The 18,389-nt window shown below is 56.3% G+C and overlaps 1 protein-coding gene across 1 annotated transcript in view; it reads right to left on the reverse strand.

Moving 5' to 3' along the window:
• LOC140724060 (WD repeat-containing protein 26-like) overlaps positions 1 to 18,389 on the reverse strand; it is a 168,244-nt gene that overhangs the window by 17,461 nt on the left and 132,394 nt on the right. The window contains 5 exon segments of the mRNA XM_073038544.1: positions 3,091 to 3,276; positions 7,090 to 7,219; positions 7,350 to 7,428; positions 12,096 to 12,241; positions 12,974 to 13,093. Of these exon segments, the coding sequence (XP_072894645.1) occupies positions 3,091 to 3,276; positions 7,090 to 7,219; positions 7,350 to 7,428; positions 12,096 to 12,241; positions 12,974 to 13,093 (661 nt within the window).

The following is an 18,389-nucleotide window of genomic DNA, read 5'->3' on the forward strand; positions in this document are numbered from 1 at the left end:
GGGGAAGGTTGGGGGACAGACTGTGGGTCTGTCTCTGGGGGGAGGTGGGGGACAGACTGTGGTACTGACCCTGGGGGTGGTGGGGGACAGACTGTGGGTCTGACCCTGTGGGGATGTGGGGGACAGACTGTGGGTCTGACCCCAGGGGGATGTGGGGGACAGACTGTGGGTCTGACCCTGGGGGGTGGTGGGGGACAGACTGTGGGTTTGACCCCAGCGGGAGGTGGGGGGACAGACTGTGGGTCTGACTCTGGTGGGATGTGGGTGACAGACTGTGGGTCTGACCCTGTGGGGATGTGGGGGGACAGACTGTGGGTTTGACCCCAGCGGGAGGTGGGTGACAGACTGTGGGTCTGACTCTGGTGGGATGTGGGTGACAGACTGTGGGTCTGACTCTGTGGGGATGTGGGGGACAGACTGTGGGTTTGACCCCAGCGGGAGGTGGGTGACAGACTGTGGGTAACATGAACACCAGAGATTCTGCAGATGCTGGAAATCCAGAGCAACACACATAACACGCTGGAGGAACTCAGCAGGTCAGGTAGCATTTATGGAGGGAAACAGACAAATGAGAGAGAGATATATATGGTATGTGAGTGTGTGTGTGTGTGTGTGTGTGTGTGTGTGTGTGTGTGTGTGTGTGTGTGTGTGTGTGTGTGTGTGTGTGTGTGGGGGGGTGGTCTGTGTGGGGGGGGGTGGTGTGTGTGTGTGTGTAGTGGGGGTGGTGTGTGTGTGTGTGCGTGCGTGCACTTTGGCTCTTGGTGGGGTCACCCATTGCCAAACAGGTCTCTGGATAGAGGAAGGACCAAGCATGGTCGACCAGTCCTCCAGGTTCGGGGGTTCAGCTCGGGACAAAACTCTTGTCATGCTGATGTGATCCTGTACCCCGGGACAACGTTACTGTTTGGTCCAAGCCACCAGAAAGGAATCCCTGAAATCCCCCCCATCCACAGATTTCCATCCGCTTGGACTCAGAGAGCAGCAACACTCATCATCTGTTAACATCGAGAGCGGTTTCCCACCCTGGGTGCAGCGTGATGGGCATTGCCCACTTACAGAGAGATCGAGCCACAAAGTTCACCGGCTTTGTGGGCTCAGGGAAGTACAGGCCACAAAACTTTGGGAAACTTTGTCACATGGTGCGAGCAGAATCATCTGCAGCTTCATGTGAAAAAGTCTAAGGAGCTGGTGGTGGGCCTGAGGAGGGCTAAGGCACCGGTGACCCCTGTTTCCATCCAAGGGGTCAGTGTGGCCATGGTGGAGGATTACAAATACCTGGGGATACGAATGGACAATAAACCGGACTGGTCAAAGAACACTGAGGCTGTCTACAAGAAGGGTCAGAGACATCTCTATTTCCTGAGGAGACTGAGGTCCTTTAACATCTGCCGGACGATGCTGAGGATGTTCTACGAGGCTGTGGTGGCCAGTGCTATCATGTTTGCTGTTGTGTGCTGGGGCAGCAGGCTGAGGGTAGCAGACACCAACAGAATCAACAAACTCATTCGTAAGGCCAGTGATGTTGTGGGGGTGGAACTGGACTCTCTGATGGTGGTATCTGAAAAGAGGATGCTGTCCAAGTTGCATGCCATCTTGGACAATGACTCCCATCCACTCCATAATGTACTGGTTAGGCACAGGAGTACATTCAGCCAGAGACTCATTCCACTGAGATGTAACACTGAGCGTCACAGGAGCATTCCAGCCTGTGGCCATCAAACATTACAACTCCTCCCTCGGAGTGTCAGACACCCTGAGCCAATAGGCTGGTCCTGGACTTATTTCCACTTGGCATGATTAACTTATTATTTAATTATTTATGGTTTTTAATTGCTATATTTCTTCACGATTCATGGTTGGTGCGGCTGTAACGAAACCCAATTTCCCTCGGGATCAATAAAGTATGTCTGTCTGTCTGTCAAAACGGCACATTAAGTCAACCTTCTCAGTGTCGACCATGCTCAAACCAAACACACTTTAGTGATTAGTTTGGGGACCGACACAGGGCTGTGGGGAGAGAGTGGGACAGTGGGATTAGTTTGGGGACTGACACAGGGCTGTGGGGAGAGAGTGGGACAGTGGGATTAGTTTGGGGACTGATACAGGGCTGTGGGGTGAGAGTGGGACAGTGGGATTAGTTTGGGGACTGACACAGGACTGTGGGGAGGGTGGGACAGTGGGATTAGTTTGGGGACTGACACAGGGCTGTGGGGAGAGGGTGGGACAGTGGGATTAGTTTGGGGACTGACACAGGGCTGTGGGGAGAGGGTGGGACAGTGGGATTAGTTTAGGGACTGACACAGGGCTGTGGGGAGAGAGTAGGACAGTGGGATTAGTTTGGGGACTGACACAGGGCTGTGGGGAGAGGGTGGGACAGTGGGATTCGTTTGGGGACTGACAGGGCTGTGGGGAGGAAGTGGGACAGTGGGATTAGTTTGGGGACTGACACAGGGCTGTGGGGAGGAAGTGGGACAGTGGGATTAGTTTGGGGACTGACACAGGGCTGTGGGGACAGAGTGGGACAGTGGGATTAGTTTGGGGACTGACACAGGGCTGTGGGGAGAGAGTGGGACAGTGGGATTAGTTTGGGGACTGACACAGGGCTGTGGGGAGAGAGTGGGGCAGTGGGATTAGTTTGGGGACTGACACAGGGCTGTGGGGAAAGGGTGGGACAATGGGATTAGTTTGGGGACTGACACAGGGCTGTGGGGAGGAAGTGGGACAGTGGGATTAGTTTGGGGACTGACACAGGACTGTGGGGAGAGAGTGGGACAGTGGGATTAGTTTGGGGACTGACACAGGGCTGTGGGGAGAGAGTGGGACAGTGGGATTAGTTTGGGGACTGACACAGGGCTGTGGGGAGAGAGTGGGACAGTGGGATTAGTTTGGGGACTGACACAGGTCTGTGGGGAGAGAGTGGGACAGTGGGATTAGTTTGGGGACTGACACAGGACTGTGGGGAGAGAGTGGGACAGTGGGATTAGTTAGAGATGCAGAGCTCCGCAGAGAGGGACCAGTGGAATTTAAGGCAACGCTCCTGTGAAGGTGCGCAGGAGAGGCAGTGTACTGGGCAGGGGGATGTAACCTCACCTTCTGGATCCTCGCTGTCGAGGCTGGGTGCGGGTCCCCATATCCGGACAGTTCCATCGTCAGAAGCGCTTGCCAGCATGGAGGGGATCTGAGGGTTCCAGCTCACACAGTTGACTGTCCGAGTGTGGCCCGTCAGCTCGGCCACCGGAAGCTCGCTCTTTCGATGCCAGATGTAGACCTTGTGGTCTGCAAATTCAGCAAAATTAGTTTCACGTCAAATTGAGGCAGCGAGTGAGAAGCACCCTGCACTTGCTTCTCTGCGCACGGATTTTTGTTCCTGCTGGGAGTCAGCAAAAGCAATGCCTAAACTGTGCACAGGAAGATCTCACAATGGCAGGAGCCTGAGGTATCGGTGCGGAATGACGCCATTCACCCAGAGTAAGCTCCAGCATGCAAATGGAGCCATTTCGTCAGCCAGACAGGGCCGAGTCTGTGGACTTCACTGGCACAGGTGGCTGTAGAGGCCAAGTTATCGTGAGGTGGATAGATCCTGGACTGGTCAGGGCATGGAGGATACGGGGAGAAGGCAGGAGACTGGGGCTGAGAGGGAAAATGGATCAGCCGTGATGAAATGGCAGAACAGACTCGAGGGAAATCTGCAGATGCTGGAAATTCAAACAACACACACAAAATGCTGGTGGAACACAGCAGGCTCGGCAGCATCAATAGGGAGAAGCGCTGTCGACGTTTCGGGCCGAGACCCTTCGTCAGGACTGACCGAAAGGAAAGATAGTAAGAGATTTGAAAGTAGTGGGGGGAGGGGGAAATGCAAAATGATAGGAGGAGACCGGAGGGGGTGGGATGAAGCTAAGAGCTGGAAAGGTGATTGGCGAAAGTGATACGGAGCTGGAGAAGGGAAAGGATCATGGGATGGGAGGCCTCGGGAGAAAGAAAGGGGGAGGGGAATACCAGAGGGAGATGGAGAACAGGCAGGGTGACGGGCAGAGAGAGACAAAAAAAATAAACAACTAAATATGTCAGGGATGGGGTAAGAAGGGAAGGAGGGGCATTAACAGAAGTTAGAGAAGTCAATGTTCATGCCATCAGGTTGGAGGCTACCCAGCCGGTATATAAGGTGTTGTTCCTCCAACCTGAGTGTGGCTTCATCTTGACAGTAGAGGAGGCCATGGATAGACATATCATAGTGGGAATGGGACATGGAATTAAAATGTGTAGCCACTGGGAGATCCTGCTTTCTCTGGTGGACCGAGCATAGGTGTTCAGCGAAACAGTCTCCCAGTCTGCGTCGGGTCTCACCATTATATAAAAGGCCACACCGGGAGCACCGGACGCAGTATACCACACCAGCCGACTCACAGGTGAAGTGTCGCCTCACCTGGAAGGACTGTCTGGGGCCCTGAATGGTGGTGATGGAGGAAGTGTAAGGGCAGGTGTAGCACTTGATCCGTTTACAAGGATAAGTGCCAGGAGGGAGATCGGTGGGAAGGGATGGGGGTGACAAATGGACAAGGGAGTCGCGTAGGGAGCGATCCCTGCAGAAGGCAGAAAGAGGGGGAGAGGGAAAGATGTGCTTGGTAGTGGGATCCCGTTGGAGGTGGTGGAAGTTACGGAGAATTATACGTTGGACCCGGAGGCTGGTGGGGTGGTATATGAGGACAAGGGGAACCCTATCCCGAGTGGGCTGGCAGGCGGATGGGGTGAGGGCAGATGTGCGGGAAAGGGGAGAGATGCATTTGAGAGCAGAGTTGATGGTGGAAGAAAGGAAGCCCCTTTGTTTAAAAAAGGAAGACATCGATGGGCCAAATGGTTTAGTTCTGATCCTCTATCTTAATGTCTTATAAGACTCAGGAGCAGAATCAGTCCATCGAGGCTGATTTATTATCCCTCTCAACCCCATTCTCCTGCCTTCTCCCCGTAACTCCGCTGTCAGTCAGTTCAAAAGTCTAAGTTTTGGTGTCCACAGTTGTCTATGGCAATGAATTCCACAGATTCACCACCCTCTGGCTGAAGACATACCTCCTCATCTGTTCTGAAAGGACGCCCCTCTATACTGAGGTTGTTCCCTTGGACCTCGACTCTCGTAGCAATGGAGTTGCTACTCCTCTCCTCCATTCTGTGTAGGCCTCAGGTTCAACTGAGTCCAACGACCGAAACAACTGCTTTTAGCACGTTGAAGATGGAGAAAGCCCGGGTCAGGCCGCTGAGGGCAGTTCCCGCTGCCCCATTACAGGAGGGAGGTGGGAACTTCAGAGAGGTTGCCTGGATTAGAGTGCATGTTGCAAGCAGAGATTTACCGGGAGTTTGCCTGGATTAGAGTGCATGTTGCAAGCAGAGATTTACCGGGAGGTTGCCTGGATTAGAGTGCATGTTGCAAGCAGAGATTTACCGGGAGGTTGCCTGGATTAGAGTGCATGTTGCAAGCAGAGATTTACTGGGAGGTTGCCTGGATTAGAGTGCATGTTGCAAGCAGAGATTTACCGGGAGGTTGCCTGGATTAGAGTGCATGTTGCAAGCAGAGATTTACCGGGAGGTTGCCTGGATTAGAGTGCATGTTGCAAGCAGAGATTTACCGGGAGGTTGCCTGGATTAGAGTGCATGTTGCAAGCAGAGATTTACCGGGAGGTTGCCTGGATTAGAGTGCATGTTGCAAGCAGAGATTTACCGGGAGGTTGCCTGGATTAGAGTGCATGTTGCAAGCAGAGATTTACCGGGAGGTTGCCTGGATTAGAGTGCATGTTGCAAGCAGAGATTTACTGGGAGGTTGCCTGGATTAGAGAGTAATCCAGGCAAGCAGAGCTTTTCATTGGAGCATCGCAGGACATGGGATGACCCAGCAGCGGTTTATAAAACTAGGAGAGCTGTAGATTTGGCAGACAGTTGTTTTCCCAGGGTGGAAACGGCACAGCTTTAAGCTGAGAGGGGGAAAAATTTAAGCAGACATGTACGGCAGCCCAGGGTGATGTGAATGTGTGAAGAATGGAGAGATGTTGTTCACGAGCAGGCAGAAGGCACTGGTTTGATTTTTACACCTTGGACAGCAGAGACACTGTGGGCCGAAGGGCCAGCCCCTGGGACTGACGATGTACGAAGGTACTGAAGAGCCCAGGTCCCATCACGTACTGGGACTGGGACAGTGCTCAACCTTCAGATTCAGGGGCAAGACAGAACCATCTGGTAGAAGGAAACAGATCGTTCGGCCCATCACAGTTGTGTTTTGGATCTCTGGCATAGTTGAGCGTTATCCACTAATTCTAATTCTGATCCCTATTTCCAATCTGACATGGCCGTCCATGGCCTCCTCTACGAGGAATGTCTGGCAGCTCTCGGGCTGTATTCCCCGGAGTTCAGGAGAATGAGGGGGGGATCTCATAGAAACACTCCAAATGTTAAAAGGCCTGAACAGATTAGATAGGGCAAAGTTATTTGCCTTATCTAATGGTCAGGACAAGAGGGCACAACTTCAGGATTGAAGGACATCCTTTTAGAACAGAGATGCGGAGAAATTACTTTAGTCAGAGGGTGGTAAATCTGTGGAATTTGTTGCCACGAGCAGCTGTGGAGGCCAATTCATTGGGTGTATTTAAGGCAGGGATAGATAGGTTCTTGGTTAGCCAGGGCATCAAAGGGTCTGGGGAGAGTGGGGATGACTGGATCAGTGAATGGCGGAGCAGGCTCGATGGGCTGAACGGCCTGCGTCTGCTCCGAAATTGTATGGTGATGTGGAGGAGCAGCGCCTCACGTTCCCCATGGGCAGCCTCCGACCCGATGGAACTTCAACTCTGGTGTTCGGTCTGAACAACAACTGAACCTCTTGACCGTGCCTGCGTGCTTCAATGCACTGAGTCGCTGCCACGCGATTGGCTGATTAGCTATTCACATTAACGAGCAGGTGTACAGCTGCAGCCAATAGTGTGGCGCGCGTGTCTCTCTCTGTATACACACACTCGGCGGGTCGGGCAGCATCCGTGGAGAGGGATGAACTGTCACCCCTCCAGCAGCTTAGGAAGGGAAGGAAAGGGGGTTCCTTGGGTCACTCACCTTCACTGCCACTGGCTATGAAATCCTCACTCGTGCCCCCGAGGCAGGAGTGAATGGTATAAAAACCCTGGGTGACGCCCTGGTACTTCTGCAGTAAAACACGATCCTGTAGATCCCAGAGGTGAACCCCCTGCGGAACAGAAAGGGACTTCAGACTGGAACGTCAGAGGGGCTGCACCCCGAGGTGTCTACAACCTCCGCCAGGCACCTCGCGTAGGGGAGGAACTGGGAAGAATCCGCGGACAGGCTGGCTGGCTCACCTGAGTGGCGACGTTGAGCAAGGCCAGCCGGCCGTTTCTGGAGACTGTGAACGACATGATCGGGTGGTCTTCTTGCACTCTGGAAGGAGAGGAGATGGTGAGCGGAACAGGGCATCCCACGAGGCAAGTCTACCCGAGGGGAAACGGTGGTTACGGGACCGGGAATTTATTAGATCCAGGAACTTCATTTCCGCACCCTCCTGACAACCCTGCAGACACCCTCTCTCGGTGCGGGACCTGCTGGGTACAAGGGTATTAGATCCCAAGATATAGGAGTGAAACCAGGCCATTCAGCCCATCGAGCCTGCTCTGCCATTCCATCATCCCTCTCAACCCCGCTCTGCCTTCCTGCCACAGTCCGGTTGCCAGATTAATTGGCGTCATTGGGCTGGAAGGGCTTGTTACTGCACTGTACCTCTAAATAAAACATACATCCTCCTGCTAATCTCGAATGAAGAGCAGCCCAGTCAACCCCTCACGTGACTGTCCTGTAAACACCCTCCAAGAACAGCAGAACTGCACAAACTACTCGGTCTGGTCTCGCCATACCGCGAGGCCCTCGGGGTCGACCACGGACGCTGCGTCCCAGCTCTCTGCGTGACCCAGGGCAGCACGACTTGTAGAGCAAGCAGCTGACCGTGTTGTAGGCTCTCGCTCTACACGCGGGACACTGATACAGCTCGGCACCAGCGGCTTCGCAGGAATTGCCAGCCAGTGTAGGGCTGCCTTAGGGATTCCAGCTCCAGACCTTTCCCCTCGGGGTTTACTCCCAAAGCCTTCTCCGTCGGTGGGGATGGCCGCAAGGCGGCGGAGGTTCGAGATCGGTTTTCCTTCCCCTAGGTGAGCTGCCAACCACGGCCGATGAGCCTCATCTGCCCAGAGCGACTGGTTTTGCCCAGAGGCTTTGCCCCTTTCTCCTGTCAGTAGAAACGGTCGAACTGGGCTTAGCAGCTGAGCCACACGTGAAGGCCGGGAGCTGGACTGGGTTGTCAGAGGCTGTTCGAGACGCACGCCTTCGGGAGCATTTGCCTTCTTAGTGACTTTGTGTGTAAGCACCCCACCTTTCTGAATGTCAGCACTTTCCAATCGAGTTCTATTTCAATAATAGTCTTGCCTGTTCTTAACACAGCAAAGTAGAGAACTTCACAGTTATCTGCCATCTCCACCTGCTGTGAGTCTGATTACTCACTCATCTTCAGAGTCAGACAGCACTCCACAAGTCTCAGGCACACATATATCGCTAGGGTGCCCGACTTTCGCACAGGACTGTAGCAATTTTATATATCGCTAGGGTGCCCAAGACTTTCGCACAGGACTGTAGCAATTTTATATATCGCTAGGGTGCCCAAGACTTTCGCACAGGACTGTAGCAATTTTATATATCGCTAGGGTGCCCAAGACTATCGCACAGTACTGTAGCAATTTTATATATCGCTAGGGTGCCCAAGACTTTCACACAGGACTATAGCAATTTTATACATTGCTAGGGTGCCCAAGACTATCGCACAGTACTGTAGTAATTTTATATATCGCTAGGGTGCCCAAGACTTTCACACAGGACTATAGCAATTTTATACATTGCTAGGGTGCCCAAGACTATCGCACAGTACTGTAGTAATTTTATATATCGCTAGGGTGCCCAAGACTTTCGCACAGGACTGTAGCAATTTTATATATTGCACTGTACTGCTGTCACAAAAACAAATTTCCTGGCATGTGTGAGTGATGATAAACCTGATTCTGATCTGGGTCTCTATTGTGGACTGAGAGTGGGAAGGGGGCAGGGAGAGGGGAATCATGGTTGGGAAAAGGGGAAGGGAGAGGGGAGGGAGCGGGAAGCACCAGAGAGACATTCTGTAATGATCAATAAACCAATTGTTTGGAATCTAATTACCTTGCCTGGTGTCTCAGGGCTGGATGTGTCTGCCCCCGCTCCACACCACCCACCACTCTGCCCTGGCCCCGTTCACACCCCCCTCCACCCTCTGCCCCCGCTCCACACCACCCACCACTCTGCCCTGGCCCCGTTCACACCCCCCACCACCCTCTGCACCCGCTCCACACCACCCACCACTCTGCCCTGGCCCCGTTCACACCCCCCTCCACCCTCTGCCCCCGCTCCACACCACCCACCACTCTGCCCTGGCCCCGTTCACACCCCCCACCACCCTCTGCACCCGCTCCACACCACCCACCACTCTGCCCTGGCCCCGTTCACACCCCCCACCACCCTCTGCACCCGCTCCACACCACCCACCACTCTGCCCTGGCCCCGTTCACACCCCCCACCACCCTCTGCACCCGCTCCACACCACCCACCACTCTGCCCTGGCCCCGTTCACACCCCCCTGCACCCTCTGCCCCCGCTCCACACCACCCACCACTCTGCCCTGGCCCCGTTCACACCCCCCACCACCCTCTGTACCCGCTCCACACCACCCACCACTCTGCCCTGGCCCCGTTCACAACCCCCTCCACCCTCTGCACCCGCTCCACACCACCCACCACTCTGCCCTGGCCCCGTTCACACCCCCCTCCACCCTCTGCCCCCGCTCCACACCACCCACCACTCTGCCCTGGCCCCGTTCACACCCCCCCACCACCCTCTGCACCCGCTCCACACCACCCACCACTCTGCCCTGGCCCCGTTCACACCCCACTCCACCCTCTGCACCCGCTCCACACCACCCACCACTCTGCCCTGGCCCCGTTCACACCCCCCTCCACCCTCTGCCCCCGCTCCACACCACCCACCACTCTGCCCTGGCCCCGTTCACAACCCCCTCCACCCTCTGCCCCCGCTCCACACCACCCACGACTCTGCCCTGGCCCCGTTCACACCCCCCTGCACCCTCTGCCCCCGCTCCACACCACCCACCACTCTGTCCTGGCCCCGTTCACACCCCCCTCCACCCTCTGCCCCCGCTCCACACCACCCACCACTCTGCCCTGGCCCCGTTCACACCCCCCTCCACCCTCTGCCCCCGCTCAACACCACCCACCACTCTGCCCTGGCCCCGTTCACAACCCCCTCCACCCTCTGCCCCCGCTCCACACCACCCACCACTCTGCCCTGGCCCCGTTCACACCCCCCTCCACCCTCTGCCCCCGCTCCAGACCACCCACCACTCTGCCCTGGCCCCGTTCACACCCCCCTGCACCCTCTGCCCCCGCTCCACACCACCCACCACTCTGCCCTGGCCCCGTTCACACCCCCCTCCACCCTCTGCACCCGCTCCACACCACCCACCACTCTGCCCTGGCCCCGTTCACACCCCCCTCCACCCTCTGCCCCCGCTCCAGACCACCCACCACTCTGCCCTGGCCCCGTTCACACCCCCCTCCACCCTCTGCCCCCGCTCCACACCACCCACCACTCTGCCCTGGCCCCGTTCACACCCCCCACCACCCTCTGCACCCGCTCCACACCACCCACCACTCTGCCCTGGCCCCGTTCACACCCCCCTCCACCCTCTGCCCCCGCTCCACACCACCCACCACTCTGCCCTGGCCCCGTTCACACCCCCCTGCACCCTCTGCCCCCGCTCCACACCACCCACCACTCTGTCCTGGCCCCGTTCACACCCCCCTCCACCCTCTGCCCCCGCTCCACACCACCCACCACTCTGCCCTGGCCCCGTTCACACCCCCCTCCACCCTCTGCCCCCGCTCCACACCACCCACCACTCTGCCCTGGCCCCGTTCACAACCCCCTCCACCCTCTGCCCCCGCTCCACACCACCCACCACTCTGTCCTGGCCCCGTTCACACCCCCCTCCACCCTCTGCCCCCGCTCCACACCACCCACCACTCTGCCCTGGCCCCGTTCACACCCCCCTGCACCCTCTGCCCCCGCTCCACACCACCCACCACTCTGCCCTGGCCCCGTTCACACCCCCCTCCACCCTCTGCACCCGCTCCACACCACCCACCACTCTGCCCTGGCCCCGTTCACACCCCCCTCCACCCTCTGCCCCCGCTCCAGACCACCCACCACTCTGCCCTGGCCCCGTTCACACCCCCCTCCACCCTCTGCCCCCGCTCCACACCACCCACCACTCTGCCCTGGCCCCGTTCACACCCCCCACCACCCTCTGCACCCGCTCCACACCACCCACCACTCTGCCCTGGCCCCGTTCACACCCCCCTCCACCCTCTGCCCCCGCTCCACACCACCCACCACTCTGCCCTGGCCCCGTTCACACCCCCCACCACCCTCTGCACCCGCTCCACACCACCCACCACTCTGCCCTGGCCCCGTTCACACCCCCCTCCACCCTCTGCCCCCGCTCCACACCACCCACCACTCTGCCCTGGCCCCGTTCACACCCCCCTCCACCCTCTGCACCCGCTCCACACCACCCACCACTCTGCCCTGGCCCCGTTCACACCCCCCACCACCCGCTGCACCCGCTCCACACCACCCACCACTCTGCCCTGGCCCCGTTCACACCCCCCCACCACCCTCTGCCCCCGCTCCACACCACCCACCACTCTGCCCTGGCCCCGTTCACACCCCCCTCCACCCTCTGCACCCGCTCCACACCACCCACCACTCTGCCCTGGCCCCGTTCACACCCCCCACCACTCTCTGCACCCGCTCCACACCACCCACCACTCTGCCCTGGCCCCGTTCACACCCCCCTCCACCCTCTGCCCCCGCTCCACACCACCCACCACTCTGCCCTGGCCCCGTTCACACCCCCCTCCACCCTCTGCCTCCGCGGTCCGACAGCAGCCCCTCACATGTTGCGGTCGGTGAGCTCCTCGAAGTTGTAGCCTCGGATCCGCTGGTGGGTGTCAGACGCCAGAATGGTCTTGCCGTCGTTGAGGCACCACAGGCATTGCACACGCACGCCCTCCCACGAGTCCAGCACGTTGCCGTCCAGGTCCTGCCCAGGGTCCAGAGATGGTCAGTGTCACCGAGGCTGGACCCTGCTGACCCCCAACATCGAATCCCTCCACCCCCACAATGCCGGCCCAGCTGGTGGGGGTGGTGATCTGTGGTAAGGGCAAGAAGTACGGGGGGGGGGGGGGGAGAGGGCAAGAGGAGATGGCGTAGAGGACGAGAGTAGGAGGAGGTGGGGCAAGGGAGATTTCTGTTCCAGTGCCCCAGGACGCGCCAGCACTCAATGTCAGTCAGGCTCACACGGGACATCTGTCCTTCCCCTCCCCTCCTATCTTTTAACGCACGCCTCCTCCTCACGAGCCCTGTGTCTCTCTGCCCCAGGATCAGACCAGCAGCCTTTAGTGCGGACACGCAGAGAACGGGACCTCGCTGACTACTGGCACAACCCCCGGGGAGATATGGGAAAGGGAGGGACTGAGAAGAGGCACGGGTTGGAGTCTGAGGGGAGATGCGGAGCAGGGAACAGGGGCAAGCAGAGATGGGGGAGGGCAAGAGCGTGGGGGGGGGGGGGGGGAGATCCACTGCCAGGGGACATGCCACACCCTGTGACAGAAAAGTCCACGCGTTTGCCCCTCCACACTTCCCTCACGCACCCATGTGTCCTGCCCAGCCCAGCACCGCGCACCCTCAGCCTCCGTGTCAGCACGTGGACCGCGACATCGTTCGGTCCCCGAGATCCGCGCTCCCCCCACCCACTTCCCGCCCGGATACTCACACACTGGTAGAACTGCCCCCGCTGCCCACCGGTGACGAACCGCTTGCCGTCGGGGTTCCAGGCCGCACACGTCAGGCTGTCTTCGTGTGACTGACTCATCTTGGTCCTCAGCTCTCCCGTCTGCGGGGAGAACGGGGTTGAGGGATTGGATAAGGCATCCCATCGATCCACAGCCCCCCACCGCCCCGATCAACGCTCCCGTATCTGAGAAGTCCCACTGCCCGAGCATCAGCACATTGGCCTTCAGGGCAGTGAGTACGGGAGTTGGGATGCTACGCTGGAACTGGGGAGATGTGGTGATCAGTAATCCGGAGACCCATTTGTGCACTGGGGACATGGGTTTGAATCTCACCATGGCAGACGGTGGATTTGAAAGTGACCCAGGCACCGGAAACGACAATGGGAAAAGCAGCCCTGTCAACCCTCGCTAACATCTGGAGACCGGTGCTGAAGTTGGGAGACATCATTCCTGGGTACGTACTCCCTCACCGGCAGGACAGGTCTCGCAGCCCTGCAGGTCTCAACGTCGACTCTGGACCCCATGAAGCCCCACGGCACCGGGTTGAACGCGCCTGCTGACTACCACGTACCGTCCTCCCTCGGCCGATGAATCAGAACTTCTCCATGTGGAGGGTGGCAAGGGCACAGAAAGAACTTCAGTGTCCATCATCAGTCGCACCACCACCCTCCGAGCTGGTCGGGCCCTGCTGACTGGGAACCGACACCAGGGAAAAACAGACTTCACCTCATTCTCACTGTCACGGAAGCACCTGTCCATGACAGCATTGGTAGAAGCGACCATCGCACAGTATCTGTGGAGACTAAATCCCGTCTGCACATTGAAGAAGCCCTCCACTGCCACCGTGCTAAATGGGAGAGACTTCGAACAGATCTAGCTGCCCAAGGCTGGGTGTCTATGACCATCAACAGCAGCACAACTGAGCTCAACCACAATCTGTAACCTCATGGCCCGGCACATCCCTCCCAGGCCAGGGGGTCAGCCCTGCTTCAGTGGGAAGTGCAGGAGGGCATGCTGAGAACACCAGGCATGCCTCAATACCCTGGTGAAGCCACAACACGGGACGAATTGCATTGCAAACACCACAAGCAGCAAGTAATAGGCAGAGCTAAGAGGTCCCACAACCATCTGATCAGATCTAAGCTCTGTAGTCCTGCCACAACCAGCCGAATCGAAGAACTCACTGGAGGAGGAGGCTCCACAAATATCCCCATCCTCAATGAGGAGCCCAGCACACCCGTGCGAAGATTTGCACCAATCTTCAGTCAGAAATGGCCAGTGGATGATCCAGCTCCAAGTCCTCAGCATCCCAGATGTCAGCACGCGGCCAATCCGATTCACTCCACGTGATATCACAAAACTGCATCCCAGATGTCAGCACGCGGCCAATCCGATTCACTCCACGTGATATCACAAAACTGCATCCCAGATGTCAGCACGCGGCCAATCCGATTCACTCCACGTGATATCACAAAACTGCTGAAATACTACGAAGGCCATGGGGCCAGACAAAATCCCGGTAATAGTCCTGAAGACTTGCTCTGCCACTAGCCAAGCTGTTCCAGTACTGGCATCTACTCGGCAACGTGGAAAACTGCCCAGGTACGTCTTGTATACAGGATACAGGATGCCCAACACAGCCAATTAGCGGCCTGTCAGCCTACTCTCAATCATCAGCAAGGTAATGGGAGGGGTCATCAACAGTGCTACAACGCAGCACCTACTCGGCAATAACCTGCTTACGGATGCCCAGTCTGGGTTCTGCCAAGGCCACTGACCTCATCATCTCCTTGGTCCAAACATGGACCAAAGAGCTAAATACCAGAGTGAAAGCCCTCAAGATCAAGGCACCATTTGACCGAATATGGCTTCAAGGTGCCCTAGCTAAAATGGAGTCAATGGGAGTTAGGGGGAAATCCCTCTGCTGGTTGGAATCAGACCTGACACGAAGGACGATGGTTGTAGTGGTTGGAGGTCAATCATCTCATCCTCAGGGAAGTCTCCCAGGACCAACCATCTTCAGCTGCTTCGTCAATGACCTTCCTTCCTTCATCAGGTGAGATGTGGGGATGTTGCACCATTCCTGACTCCTCAGGTAGTGAATCCCCAAGTGCAGCAGGACCCAGGCTCGGGCTGGCAAGTGACATTCGAGCCACACAACTGCCAGGCGATGACCATCTCCAACGAGGGAGGCTCGAACCATCGTCCCTCGACACACAACTGCCGGGCGATGACCATCTCCAACAAGGGAGGCTCGAACCATCGTCCCTCGACACACAACTGCCAGGCGATGACCATCTCCAACAAGGGAGGCTCGAACCATCGTCCCTCGACACACAACTGCCGGGCGATGACCATCTCCAACAAGGGAGGCTCGAACCATCGTCCCTCGACACACAACTGCCAGGCAATGACCATCTCCAACAAGGGAGGCTCGAACCATCGTCCCTCGACACACAACTGCCAGGCGATGACCATCTACAACAAGGGAGGCTCGAACCATCGTCCCTCGTCACACAACTGCCAGGCGATGACCATCTCCAACAAGGGAGGCTCGAACCATCGTCCCTCGACACACAACTGCCAGGCGATGACCATCTCCAACAAGGGAGGCTCGAACCATCGTCCCTCGACACACAACTGCCGGGCGATGACCATCTCCAACAAGAGACTTTACATTCCTGTTCCTCTGCCCAGCACACAAGTGCAATCATGAAGAAAGCACAGCAGTGTCTCCACTTCCCGAGAAGTCTGCGAAGATTCGGCATGACGTAGAAACCTTAGGCAAACCTCTGTGGCTGTGTGGTAGGAAGTATATTGACTGGCTACATCATGGCCTGGTAGGGAAACACCAATGCCCTTGAACAGAAAATCCTACGAAGAGTAGTGGATATGGTCGTCTATCAGGGATAAAGCCCTCCCCACCACTGGGCACAGAGCACTGTCGCAGGAAAGCACCATCCATCGTGGCTCTTCTCACTGCTGGCATCGGGAAGGAGGTACAGGAGCCTCAGGTCCCACACCACCAGGCTCAGGAACAGTTATTACCCCTCAACCATCAGGCTCCTGAACCAGTGAGGATAACCTCAACACTGAACTGATTCCATCAGGAAGGAGGTACTGGAGCCTCAGGTCCCACACCACCAGGTTCAGGAACAGTTATTACCCCTCAACCATCAGGCTCCTGAACCAGTGAGGATAACCTCAACTCTGAACTGATTCCATCGGGAAGGAGGTACAGGAGCCTCAGGTCCCACACCACCAGGTTCAGGAATAGTTATTACCCCTCAACCATCAGGCCCCTGAACCAGTGAGGATAACCTCAACTCTGAACTGATTCCATCGGGAAGGAGGTACAGGAGCCTCAGGTCCCACACCACCAGGTTCAGGAACAGTTATTACCCCTCAACCATCAGGCTCCTGAACCAGTGAGGATAACCTCAACTCTGAACTGATTCCATTGGGAAGGAGGTACAGGAGCCTCAGGTCCCACACCACCAGGTTCAGGAACAGTTATTATCCCTCAACCATCAGGCACCTGAACCAGTGAGGAGAACTCCATTTGTCCAATTACAGAACTGTTCCCACAACCTACGGACTCACTTCCCAGGACTCATCTTCTCGATATTTATTGCTTATTTGTTTGTTATCATTAGTTTGTTTTTCCCTCTCATCTTGTACGTGCAGTTTGGTGTCTTTGGCATGCTGGTTGCGTGTCCGCCCTGTAGGGGGCGGTCTTTCATTGAATCCATTGGACTCACTGTGAACGTCAGCAAGAAAACGAATCTCATTAACAGTTCATTCCTGCTATCACTTGTACAACTGATGAGATGAAATGATCTGCAGAAACAGCGTGTAAAACAGAGTTTCTATTCTATGTCAGTACAGTGGTGGCAATAAACCTATTTACCACTTTTGGGCAACACAGACACAAAATACCAGAGGAACTCAGCAGGTCAGGCAGCATCTATGGAGGGGAATAAACAGACAATGTTTCAAACCAGGAGCCACTTTCCTCCTCACCTGGTCTCGCCTACTTGTACTCTCCCCCCCGCCCCCACTCCCCACCTCTTATCCTGCCTCTGCCCCCTTCCTTACCGGTTGCGAAGGACCTCAGCCTGAAACGTTTACCCTCCTCCACGGATGCCGCCTGACCTCCAGCATTTTGTGTTTGCTGCTCGAGATTCCAGCATCTGCAGAATCTGATTGTGGCTCCAGATTCCAGCATCTGCAGAATCTGATTGTGGCTCCAGATTCCAGCATCTGCAGAATCTGATTGTGGCTCCAGATTCCAGCATCTGCAGAATCTGATTGTGGCTCCAGATTCCAGCATCTGCAGAATCTGATTGTGGCTCCAGATTCCAGCATCTGCAGAATCTGATTGTGGCTCCAGATTCCAGCATCTGCAGAATCTGATTGTGGCTCCAGATTCCAGCATCTGCAGAATCTGATTGTGGCTCCAGATTCCAGTATCTGCAGACTCTGATTGTGGCTCCAGATTCCAGCATCTGCAGAATCTGATTGTGGCTCCAGATTCCAGCATCTGCAGAATCTCGTATTTACTGATTGTGGTTCCAGATTTCAGCATCTGCAGAATCTGATTGTGGCTCCAGATTCCAGTATCTGCGGAATCTGATTGTGGCTCCAGATTCCAGCATCTGCAGAATCTGATTGTGGCTCCAGATTCCAGCATCTGCAGAATCTGACTGTGGCTCCAGATTCCAGCATCTGCGGAATCTGATTGTGGCTCCAGATTCCAGTATCTGCAGAATCTGAGTGTGGCTCCAGATTCCAGCATCTGCAGAATCTGATTGTGGCTCCAGATTCCAGCATCTGCAGAATCTGATTGTGGCTCCAGATTCCAGCATCTGCGGAATCTGATTGTGGCTCCAGATTCCAGCATCTGCAGAATCTGATTGTGGCTCCAGATTCCAGCATCTGCAGAATCTGATTGTGGCTCCAGATTCCAGCATCTGCAGAATCTGATTGTGGCTCCAGATTCCAGCATCTGCGGAATCTGATTGTGGCTCCAGATTCCAGCATCTGCAGAATCTGATTGTGGCTCCAGATTCCAGCATCTGCAGAATCTGATTGTGGCTCCAGATTCCAGCATCTGCAGAATCTGATTGTGGCTCCAGATTCCAGCATCTGCAGAATCTGATTGTGGCTCCAGATTCCAGCATCTGCAGAATCTGATTGTGGCTCCAGATTCCAGTATCTGCGGAATCTGATTGTGGCTCCAGATTCCAGCATCTGCAGAATCTGATTGTGGCTCCAGATTTCAGCATCTGCAGAATCTGATTGTGGCTCCAGATTCCAGCATCTGCAGAATCTGATTGTGGCTCCAGATTCCAGCATCTGCAGAATCTGATTGTGGCTCCAGATTCCAGCATCTGC

This window comes from Hemitrygon akajei, unplaced genomic scaffold, assembly GCF_048418815.1.
Source record: "Hemitrygon akajei unplaced genomic scaffold, sHemAka1.3 Scf000156, whole genome shotgun sequence".
Taxonomy (NCBI): Eukaryota; Metazoa; Chordata; class Chondrichthyes; order Myliobatiformes; family Dasyatidae; genus Hemitrygon; species Hemitrygon akajei.